Genomic DNA, 12,352 nt, shown 5'->3' with positions numbered 1-12,352 from the left:
TTAGTTTGGACCTCCTCTTCGTACTGATGATATTCATTATACTAAAGACTCTCTCAACATCACAATTGAAGTATTTATGTATACAAGGTTTTCACTTGTTGAGAGTTCCTTTAGATTTGTGTAGTCAGGATTCTTTTGAAGCACTTCTTTTAACTTGATCTTGAATGGCTCTTCCTTCAAATCTTGAGTCAGATTTTCTAATATGGTTAGCCTGGTAGGAAAAGGCAATCTTTCCTCAAGTGCAGTTATTGCCAAAGGTATTTGACGAAAATTTTCCTGGATAAATACGACTTCTTCTCTTAGAAATCATTATTAATTACTTCTTGTGCTCTTCTGGTTGCTACCAAATCTTCATCAAGGCTGTGTAAATATTCTCTGAAGACGTAGAAGTGATGGTAGTAGTACTCTACTGCTTTTAACCAAGTTCCCTATCTTGTTATAATTCGTGATGGAGGGAGGAGAATTTCGTACGAAGCAGTTAATACTCTCTTTCTTCTTCCAGAATTCCAAAACATCTTCTTCACATTGGAAATAAGTTCGTTCGTTAGAGGAAAATTTTGTTGAACCATATCTGCAACTCTATGTAATCTATGAGCAATACATGCAAAACGGTAAGATATACTTTTATTTTCAAAATCATAATTCCACACATCAATACCTCCGTTGTAAGAAACCCATAAAAAAGGCACGTTGTCTACGGCATGATAATGATGCAAGTACCAGAGCAGTAAGTTGGCTTTGCTGATGATTAGTACAATATTAAGGTTAATTTGATTAGAAGATGCAAGGGTACCAACGTATTTTATTCCTTTTTTATATAATCTCTTCCAACCAATCAAATTCGTTCTTTTCAACGATTCCAACAACTATAGTGTTACCTCACCAATATATAGACAGTTTACACCGTATTTTCTTTACATCAGCTGTAGAATTTTTTTTTTCTCTTCCATAGTATTATTAACGCACTAGCTGGGTTGTTAAGCAGTGAACAATTTCCAACAATTATTGAATAATAATTTGATAGTCGGGAAGAATTGGATCACTATCAATTGGGCTTGGGGGATTGAACGAAAGAATGAACAGCATTGACGCTTTTGGTTTTTGAACGAATGAGTACTAAACGGGGGAAAAATAAGCGACATTCATTTTTTTGTTCATTTTCTTATTCTATCAAGACTAATAAAGCCAAGGAAACCACATTATTTACTTTTATAAAAGCTTTATGCTCTGGAATCTTTAAAAAAAAAAAACTCACAGAAAAAACCTATTTTGCTACGGTTTTCAATAATATTTCCATATATATTTTTTTTAATGTGGTACTATAGCATTTATTTTTTATAATTATGATAAATTAATGTAAATATATCAAATTTATAGATTAATTTGTTAATTAAATTAATCAACACTTAGTAGATTTTATATAAAGATAGACACGGACCAATGTTAATTGTATCATATTTGTCGTTGAATAGCTTGTAGTATTTTCATTAATAAAAAACATCATGAGAATTATAAATAAAAGTCGAATTATAAATATTTAAGGGTCAAATGTCTTCTTTTTTATTTCATCATTTATTTCTATTTGAATTTCGATATTTGTCAATACAGTGTACCCTGAATCTAAACATGATTCTTTATGTTTTTTAAATACAACTTTTCTATTCTAATGATGAGGGAAACAAATTATTTTGGAAGATCATAATGAGATGCAACTTTTCCTGATACAAAAATACCAAGATCCTTCATTAGGTTCTCCAGAAAATGTTTAATACCTTCTCTTCTTTTATTAATATTTCGACTGTACGGATTATTAGATGGATTTCCAACCAACTAATATGTTTTGTATGCGGGAACTCGTTTTTCAAATGAGAAATGTAAATTCCCTTAACTCTGGAACTCTCCATAGCCATGAAGAAAGAAAAAAGTTGAGAGACAAACTCCCATCCACTAATTTTGAATTTTATTTTTTGATCTTCTCTATCCAGGACGCCAAAATGTATAAGCATATACGCTTCATGATTCATTGGACAAATAGAAGACATTTCTAAGCATTGATCTTGCAAAAAAAAAAAAACACTTAAACCAATGAAAACAAGGAGTTTAGTTTCCTAAGAAACAACCATTTTTGAGATCTCTTTCAACTCTTTGTCCTTTTTTTTTTTTTTTTTTTTTTTTTTTTTTTTGCATCCCACATTACAAAATGTTTCTATGCTGTGAAGTTCGGATATCAGAGATATCACCACTAATTGAAGAACAAATCAGGGAATTCATGACAAAAATATATTATATCAATATAGCAATGGCGTCGAAAGATTGAAAATATAAGAATTAGAATAATTCAGATCAGCCGGTTAGGAACCTATCCTACCAACATCAATATTTACTCATCTATATAATCTAATTTAATAATATGTCATCTTTAAGAAGCTATTGAGGATTTTTAAACATTATAAAGTGCATTCAAATTAAATTACAGATTCTAATCAATAAGGTTTTCTTTGCAGTTTTGGAAACTTGTAAAAAAAGTGGTGACCTTTCCTGTTCGAAGAATAGTCTTTTCTTTTCTTATGCAACAAAAATAGCTAGAAATAGACTAACCCGTTTTATCTTTTCCACATATTTTTTCTAAAGCGGATTTCTAGTAATTGCCTCACATGTGCTCTTTTTTTATAATTTGTTTTTATTTTACTTTGATTATTTGTAAATACAGGGTGACCAGTATAATTTAGAGTGGATTAAATCTTTTATAACATAATAAGACATGGGTTTCACAAAAAAAATATTTTCCATAATATGATAAATATGAACCTTCAATTAGATAGAAAAGGTTCTTTTTATTAATAAAAAAAATCCAAGCCTTGTGTGAGAAGTAATATCCACATTTTTGGTTGATAGAAATGCGAACATCTTCCTCTTCAGATCTCAGTCATAAGTGGGGATGGGATTTGGATAAGAGGGCGCGGAGAAGGCGGGAGTGAGACATATGGTACAACTGAATTAAGACCCTAGTTTATACCAGCTCCTTGTTATATGATTTTAGAGGGGAAAAATGAATTACTGCTATAAAGTAGATAACCTTCTGCATTTAAAATAGTCTTAGTACAGGTAAAATATTATAACTGTATTTTAATTCATATATATTTATTTTATTATGCATTTTTAAATCAGTTTACACCTAAGATAGACGAGAATTCTTCTTTTAGAGGAAAATGTTAACACCCCCCACGACTTAATAAATAATGAGCAAAAAAAGAGGAAAGAGCACACACACAATCGTTTTTCCTTTTCTAATCGCAAAACTTAGTTTTTTATTTACATAGATCCCTTCTTTGCCTTTGGCAATTTAGGCTGTATGGTAGTATTTTGGTCTAGAGATCAGTTGATGGATATTTGACGAGGGCGATGAAGAGGAGCGAAGGCAATGTCGAATAAAAAGAACTTTTTCCATTTCGTTCATCATATTTCGACTAAATACATTTTTGACCACACTGTGAGTATAAACTAGAAAATATGGGGAAAATTTGATATTTAATTGGGGTTGTGGATGGGCAAATAAATGTGAGATATCATGGATTATATATGAAATACAGTGTAATGTTGAACCCGATTCAGACTGGTTCAAAAAATAAAATGATCAGGTAGTTATAAATTTGTGATCAAAAAGATATGTTGTTTTAGTAAATGTCATGTTATACCCCCTCTTTCAGACACTACTATTCTAATTAACAAAATAAGAAGCTTGATGCGGTATACGTAAATGTAATAATGTAAAAAATTAAGTAATATCAGAACATGGATATTATATTTGAGCTATTGTAATAAAATTTAAATCTATTAAATTTAACACACCAAAACATTTGAGTAAGTGGAGAGACTAATTTTAAATTTAATTGTCCTTTTCATTTGCTTACATCGATCTAAATTTATTGAAGACGGAAAGACTTCCATTTTCTTTAAGGATTCGGACAAAAGATGAGATCCGAGATACTTTATCCAAAACGAAGATGCTCTATTTCTGATATGTACAGGGGTAATGATGGGAGGAAAATGTATCCTAAGAAGAGAACCAAACGAAACTAAGCTTCATACAAGAGTATAGAGAATTCCTTCCCTATGTAGGAATCTATTCATCTATATATAAAAAAGAATATATTCAAGGGTTTAAACGATGACTGGATCCATTCACTTTCCAATTCCGATATATATTTATATTTGTCGATTTCTTATAAAACATTTATTTTGATCTTTTTTTGGAAAAGACATTTCTTGATGGTCTGATAGACCTACAGAGGATAGATTTTTTCTACATAAATAAATTATTACGAAATAAGATATGTTTTATACAGAATCAGACATCTCGAACTCTTTTTCATTTTTTTCGTTGGGCAGTGTTACCTCTCTAACACAAAAAATACTCAAAGTATCTTGTTTTCAGCTGTCAATTCCCTCGTCTCACTTGATACACCATGGATATTTCATAGTTTATTATTTTCGATAAATAAACAAAGTAATAAGTTATTACTTATTATTAAAGTTGACATAATTGTAACAAAAAAAAAAGAATAACTGTTTTTGCGTGTGCTCTTTCTTCTTTTTTGTTCATTTTTTAATAGTTAGTTGTGATGTTAACTTCTCCTTCTGAAGTAAGCATTATTGTCTATCTTTCGTGTAAATTTTTTTTTAAATGCATAATTAAATATATTTTTATATAAATTTAAATATAACTACAATAATACTGTTTTAAAAGATGAAGGTTCTCCTCTTTATAGCAGTAATTCATTTTCTCCCTTCAAAATCATATAATCAGGCAGCTAATATTAACAATAGTCTTAATTCAGTATTACCATATGTCTCACTCCCGCCTTCTCCTCGCGCTCTTTTTTTTTTTTTTTTTTTTTTGTCTTACAAAAATTGTCAACTCTACTTATTCTATACTTATTCCCCGTTTCCAAAAGTACAGGAATACAATTTCTTGTTCATCCCCTCGTCGTTGGTATTGGATCGGTCTAAAAAAACAACTAAAAAGACGACAGTCCTATCAGTTGGGTTCTAATAAAATTTGTCAGTCCCATGACCGGTCCGCAGTGTTTTATCTCTCAAAAAAAGTGGCCAAATCTATAAAAATTAATTTTGTATATTGATTTTTACGATTCCAGTTTGATATAAACTGTTTATCAAAACATATCAACGTTGACTTATTTCATATGATTCTTAAAGGATTTATTTGGATATTTATGAAAATAATTAAAATGTGAATTATTTTTTTATATACCTACAAGGCAAATAAACGAAAAAATAAGTGTAATCTATTTAATATAAAAGTTTATAAAATATTTAATTCATCATTCACTGTATCAATATACAATAATGATTTAGCACCTGTTGATAACTCTTGTTTATTTCTATTATAATTATATTTCCTAATGTGAGATATATCAAATTCATTTTAAAATTTTGGAAAAATAGTATGACAATTATAGTCTAAGAGATAAATAGTAGTTGGCATGAGTTACTTATTTGACTGACTACCAAATGATTTCTGACCTTTTGTCTGTTTCTTTTTGGAGTAAAGGTTGCATATAGAATATGTCATGTGTGGAGTTGATAAATAATATCTTGTATAATCCATGTTACATAATAAGAACGTATAAAAAAACTTCTTTGAAACCCCCGATAATGAATTCCAAAATTTGTTAATAGCTCATAAACTAATAAAGTATCAACTCTAAAAAAATTTTATATGAATTTACATAGAAACTGGAGGAAAAATATAATATTCACAAAATATTATAAGGATATTTTAGTTCCTGAGTTGGATAAATACCCCAAGTGAAATAAAGGAGTGTTTCTTTCACAAATGTATCTAATACTAATTAAGGATCATTAATTGTTGAAGAAAGGAAAGGATCCATAGAGTACTCAATCATGAAGAAACAGTATAATTTAATTGATCCTTGTTCCACAGACATACGAGGGTCGTTTGAAAAAAATGTTTAGAGTCCAAAAGATGGCACTACTGGAGCGTACCGAGGTTATGTGTAGAAGCATCTCTCGGAAGAACACATACAAACTTTCTGCTAGTTATGTCTATTTTTTTCTGTTTGGTATTCGTTTGAATCGAGGAATTGATCGTAAAGATTATGACGATTGTCGTTTGGATTCACAAGGAATAATCATCATCGACTTTCTGGAAAAGTGTAAAACTATTACAGGTGCATATTATTCATCGTCATGGTACTGTTATGGAACTGAGCTGCAAGAAAAAGAACTACGATTGGCCCAAAAAAAAAAGTCATTTTCCAACACAGCAATGTACCAGCTCACACCTCAGCAGTTGTAGTAGCAAAATTAATGAAAATAGGGTTTAAACTCGAGATGCCCACAGTACTAGCAATCTCACACACCTTCATTCTACTTTCACCCATCATCATATCATGGATTTTATCTATGATTTCTGGAGTAGTAACCTCAACTGAGTATCCAGAACGTTCAGCGTCATGTGCCCATATTGCCACTCCAAAATTTTTTGAAATCACATATAAAATGTTTTAATCGAAGGTGAATAATAGTCCTCATAATGGTTATCAAGCTTCTTTTTAGTCTCCTCAGGCGTTTTTTTCATAAAATAATGTTTAATCAACATACAAAAGTTATTTATCGTCCATTTTTTTGAAAATAAATCCACTTCCTCGATTCAAACGAATACCTAAGAAAGAAAAAAATAAGCAATCTGGCTGAAAATAGTTATGTGTTCGTCCAAGAACACACACCAATTAGACATAACCTCGATATGCGCCAGTAGTGCCATCCTTCGGACTTTTCAAACGACCCTCGTATTAATGTATGAAGTTTACATTTATGTAACTTTGTAAATATTGTTTGTTTTGAAAATTGAATGTTATTTGCGACTTATTAGATTTCATGTATCGTAAAAGAGAAGGATATTTTCATATACATATGTGCTTCTTGAGTCAAGTCTGATGAGCAAGTGTCATATTCATGAAACATTAATTAACTACGTTTTATAGGACATACCAATTAAGTATCGTAAATGTATATCCTAACGGATTCAAATGTACTCCATGAAATTATGAGGAGGAGGAAAATGACACACATCTGGTTTGATTAAGAGATGGTATCAAAGGTCAAAAAAGTTGTAATAAGTGCAAGAAAATAATTATTTAATGTCATTCGTCTTATAACTAACAACAAAAAAGAGTTGACCCAGTTATCGTTTTCTTTTAGCAATCGTCATAGTTGGGCAAAATTTCAAGAATTTTTTCTCAATCAGCTTTCGAATTTCCTAGTGCGAATTAGTTGTGAATTTAATTTATCATAGAGATGTAAGTTTTTATTGTTAGTGAATAAATAACATAATATAATATTATTCCTGAGGTGGTAAATATTTAGATACCCCATGTGTTAGTGTTCAAACGGTCTGGTTTGGTATTTGACTTATTTTTTAACCATTGTAATATTCATTTCTTAATTTGTAAAGAAAAGTATTAAACAAATCAAGTCGTAATAAGAGATTCTTCGTTCTGATAGTATATTTATTTAGATAAATTAATTAGATTCATGACCAAAAATTTACATAATTACATAGAGAGAACACGAAAATTGAAAAATAAATATAGTATTTACATAAATACATGTATATTTAAAACATAACCCAATAACATTTGTCTCAAGATTCATAAATAGCAAGTTGTCAAGTATAACTCACATGTTCCCTAGTGTGTCATAGAAATCAGTCTACTCTGTGACCTTAATATATCAATATATATTTTTTCTAATTTCTCTATAAGATTCTAAAGATCATTTTCCAAAAACACTTTCAGTAAATTAAAAGAGTCAACTTCTTCAAAATGTTTCGAGTTAAATCTCCATCCATTTTGAGAAGCCAAATGCGCCTATCTTCAAATGACTCTGGTAGACTCAGAGTCATGGCTATTCGAAGAGAAGATCAGTCTGTTTGGGAGCGTCGATCCCCATTGGGACCTCAACATGTCCGGAAGTTAACCAAGGAAGGAATTAAGGTTCTTGTACAACCCTCAAACAGACGAGCATATCCTATGGAATTATATAAAAAGGCTGGAGCATTTATACAAGAGGATATTTCTGAGGCTTCTGTCATTTTTGGTGTTAAACAGGTCCCCGTGGATAGTTTAATATCAAACAAGACATTCTGTTTTTTTTCTCATACAATCAAGGTAGGTGCATTTGTTACTATTTAAACTCCTGAATTACACAAACCCATTCACTCTGGATGTAATTTATTTCAGGCACAAGCAGATAACATGGATTTACTAGATGCCTGTTTGGAAAAGAATGTACGTTTAATTGACTATGAAAAAATGTGTGACGAAAGTGGGCAGAGAGTAGTAGCTTTTGGTAAATTCGCCGGAATTGCCGGTATGATTGATATTCTGAATGGTCTTGGACTACGAATGCTGGCTCTTGGGCACCATACTCCCTTCATGCATATTGGCCCTGCACATAATTACAGAAACTCTCACCATGCAAGGTTTTAAACATTGTTATGCATCATTATAATCCTATATGATATCCATTTATTTTCAGACAAGGTATTCGTGACGCAGGTTACGAGATCTCAATGGGCATGATGCCTGATTCGATAGGACCAATGACTTTTGTTTTTACTGGAAGTGGAAACGTATCACAAGGTGCTCAGGAAATTTTCCAAGAACTTCCATTCGAGTATGTTTCCCCATCAATGCTTCCAAAAGTTGCGAAAGGAGGAAGAAAAGATCGTGTATATGCCTGTGAGGTGAGTCGAAAAGATCAATTTGAACGAAGAAATGGTGGAGGCTATGATGCAGTGGAGCTTGAGGAATTCCCAGAGAGATACATCTCCAATTTTTCTCACAAAATAGCTCCATATGCTTCTGTAATAGTTAATGGTATTTATTGGTCTCCACAAACACCTCGTTTATTGACCATTCCAGACGCAAAATCTTTGCTCACGCCCCCTATCATTCCATGGATTCCAAGTTCGCTTGGCACTCCAAATTTACCTCATCGTTTAATTGCTGTTTGTGATATATCTGCCGATCCTGGAGGTTCAATTGAATTCATGAACGAATGTACAACTATAGATGAACCTTTCTGTCTTTATGACGCTGATCGCAATAAGGATAAAAAGACTTTTAAGGGACCTGGTGTCCTCATTTGCTCAATCGACAACATGCCAACTCAACTTCCAAGTGAGGCAACAGATTTCTTCGGTGATCTCCTTCTCCCACATGTTCCTAATATTTTGAACTCAAATGCAAAGACAGCATTCGATTCCGAGGAAATCAATAAAGTAGGCTCCATAGTGGCTGGGTCTGTTATTACTTCCAATGGAAAATTAACCCCTTCATATGAGTATATAAATGATTTACGAAATGCATCAAAGCCTCAAGGCGCCACTCCACCAGGAGATTATAAAAGCTCGAATCAAAAAGTTCTCGCTTTAGGAGCTGGATATGTTTCTGCTCCTATCGTGGAATACTTGAGTCGCGATGGATCTATCCAAATCACAGTAGCTGCTGATCCTAAGGACCAAGCCACAAAACTTGCGGAAAAATACCCACATACTGAACCTGTATTACTAAATGTGAGTGAACGCCCAGATCTTTTGGATGATCTCATTCAGCAGCATGATGCCGTAATATCTGTACTTCCTGTTCCACTTCATCCTTCTATTGCTAAGAGATGTATTGCTAACAAAACAAACATGATAACCGCTTCATATTGCTCTCCATTAATGAAGGAACTTCATAATGATGCTGTTAATGCTGGAATCACAGTCGTAAATGAAGTTGGAGTAGATCCAGGAATTGATCACTTCCTGGCAATGCAATGCTTTGATGAGGCTCACACTGGAGGTGGTAAGGTAGAGAGCTTTATATCCTTCTGTGGAGGACTTCCGGCTCCTGAGGCATCTGATAATCCATTGGGCTATAAATTTTCTTGGAGTCCTCGAGGTGCCTTAATGAATATGTTGGCTGGAGGTAAATGTATATTATTTCTTTTAAAAAAACTTCATTCTAATTGTAATTTATAGCAAAATATTTGAAAGATGGTAAAATGATAAATATTGAGGAAAATGGAGGTCTATTGGATGCAGTGAATCCCATGAATTTATTCCCTGGTTTTAATGTTGAAGGATATCCCAATCGTGATTCCACAGTTTATTCAGAGCTCTACGGAATCGCTGAGGCTTCAACAATTCTCCGAGGAACTCTTCGTTACCAGGGCTATGTCAATGCAATTAAGGGTTTTGTTCGTTTAGGCCTTTTGAATCCTGATCCACATCCTGCTCTTCATGAAAAAGCTTCCAGTATTACTTGGAAAGACTTTATGGGTACTTTAGTGGGTATGTCAGGAGATACTGAGAGTATTGTGGAAAAGGTTTTAGACCGAGTTGGATCTGAAGAAAGACTTAAAGTTATCCAAGATTTGGGATTATTAGATGATGAGCCCATTAAAAAATTAAATAGTCCTTTAGATACCCTTAGTGCCCATTTAGGACAAAAGTACGTTAAATTTTAAAGACAAAAATATCAAGGATTTGAGATCTTAATGCATAATGGACATATTTATTTCAGACTCACCTTCGGTAAAGAAGAGAGAGACATGATTCTTATGCGGAATGAAGTCATCATTCGTTGGCCAGACAACCGAAGAGAGAAGAGAATGATCAACTTTGTCAACTATGGAGATCCAAATGGTTTCTCTGCCATGGCCCGTACTGTTGGCTACCCATGCGCAATTGCCACCAAAATGGTTCTTAATCAAGAAATCACACAAAAGGGAATGGTTCTACCCTTCTCTAAAAATATTTATGGCCCCATTCTTGAGAAGCTAAAGGCAGAAAACATTAAGGCTACCGAAAAAAGCATATATTTGTAAACTTTTTATTTTTATTATTTAAATATATATTTGTATTCCTTATCACATATCAATAATAACCCTATTGAAGCATTTAAAATCAATTACCATCTGAGTTCTGAGTGTCTTGGGACACCACATATTAGGAATAACCTAATATGGAATGATACGATACCAATTATTCTACAAAAAATTATACTTTTTGTCAACTTTTCTTCGAATATATCCATTGGATAAAGACTGGTCTTGAGGGATAAAAGTAAGAATTAGTGTATCTTCATAAAAGATGGAGATTAACTCTAAGGAGTTATAATTTTATAAGTCCTTATTAGACTCAGAGTAGAATTGAGGATCGACATAAGAGTAATTCTTACCTAAGACCTTGCTTATTTTCATCTATCCCTTACTTTTCACCACAGGCGCTTGTAGCTGATATAATGATACTTCATAACAGCTAAGCTGTTCCCCTGTAAGAATTTCTTCAAATTGTAGGGGCTACCATGTTTATTTTCGGTTGTTGTTTTTTTGAACATATGAAAAATTTTATAGTATGTGACATCCTTTCTATCAAATTAGGCCTACACCTTTGATTCCGTATCCCTTGGCCACGAACTACTCCCCGTCTATCAATGAAGAGCAATAACCACAGTTGGATAGACTTGGCCACCTTTTTGTCCAGAAAATAAATTTCAAATCTTCTTTTTTGACACCTCATGGCGACTGATTTTAATTTTTTTTTTAATTTTGAATCTTATTTTGTTTTAAAGAAAATAAATTACAAATCTTATTATTTTAGAAAAAAAAATTTTTTTTTAATTTTTATTATTTGAAAACCCCTCATACTAGTAGCACCGTATAAAATATTCATCAAAGGAAGGGACGTAGAACGCTGACATCCCTGGCAACTCTGCTACTGTCCGAGGCATGTGCATTGTGGTGTGCATATGAAAATCCGGTGTATTATTTAGATGGCCCGTTTTTTTGGAATTGGTAATCCGAAGAATGAATTTTCTTTTCCTCAGCAGTTGTCATTATTATTCCACTCCTGATTAGTGAAAATCCTTTCCTAAATAGATTCAATTATAGTCCAATCCTGATTGAACATTCGTTTGTGCCCATAAAAGATGGAGCATAACTCTGAGGATTTGCTCCGGAGTTACAATTGTAAGTCCTTGTTGGACTACGAGTAGAATTGGGGATCGACATCAGAGTAATTCTCGTAAATTTCCTTGCTTATATCCTTTTCGCCTTACTCCCTTTTTCACAGCTGATTTAATGAAACGTCATGAGCATTATTCTTTCTCTCCTCCAAAATATTCTTGCAATAGTCAGGGCTACAATGTTTAATTTCCGTTTTTTTTTTTTAACATGCCTATTCTACATTGGATTTTCATCACTGCCCATGTGTATTCTTTTTCAAATTTTCTGGGATAAGTTGAAATACCCAAGAATG

The 12,352-nt window shown here is 32.5% G+C and overlaps 1 protein-coding gene across 3 annotated transcripts; it reads left to right on the top strand.

Moving 5' to 3' along the window:
- Positions 1-6,949: 6,949 nt before the first annotated feature.
- LKRSDH (lysine ketoglutarate reductase/saccharopine dehydrogenase) lies at positions 6,950-10,999 on the top strand. Of its 3 annotated transcripts, none has more exons than XM_040709893.2 (6): positions 6,950-7,343; positions 7,842-8,213; positions 8,286-8,527; positions 8,584-10,019; positions 10,073-10,544; positions 10,617-10,999. In XM_040709893.2, the coding sequence occupies exons 2-6, from the start codon at positions 7,869-7,871 to the stop codon at positions 10,918-10,920; spliced, it is 2,799 nt and encodes a 932-aa protein (XP_040565827.1). In that variant the 5' UTR covers positions 6,950-7,343; positions 7,842-7,868; the 3' UTR covers positions 10,921-10,999. The 3 variants fall into 3 exon arrangements, with proteins under 3 accessions (XP_040565827.1, XP_071743944.1, XP_071743945.1); XM_071887843.1 differs by having other exon boundaries at positions 7,187-7,343; positions 7,809-8,213; XM_071887844.1 differs by having other exon boundaries at positions 7,336-7,446.
- The last annotated feature ends 1,353 nt before the right edge of the window (positions 11,000-12,352 follow it).

Source organism: Lepeophtheirus salmonis, chromosome 4 (genome assembly GCF_016086655.4).
Source record: "Lepeophtheirus salmonis chromosome 4, UVic_Lsal_1.4, whole genome shotgun sequence".
In the NCBI taxonomy this organism is placed as follows: domain Eukaryota; kingdom Metazoa; phylum Arthropoda; class Copepoda; order Siphonostomatoida; family Caligidae; genus Lepeophtheirus; species Lepeophtheirus salmonis.
The sequence above is the reverse complement of the archived record's forward strand: the minus strand, read 5'-3'. Positions and strand labels throughout refer to the sequence as shown.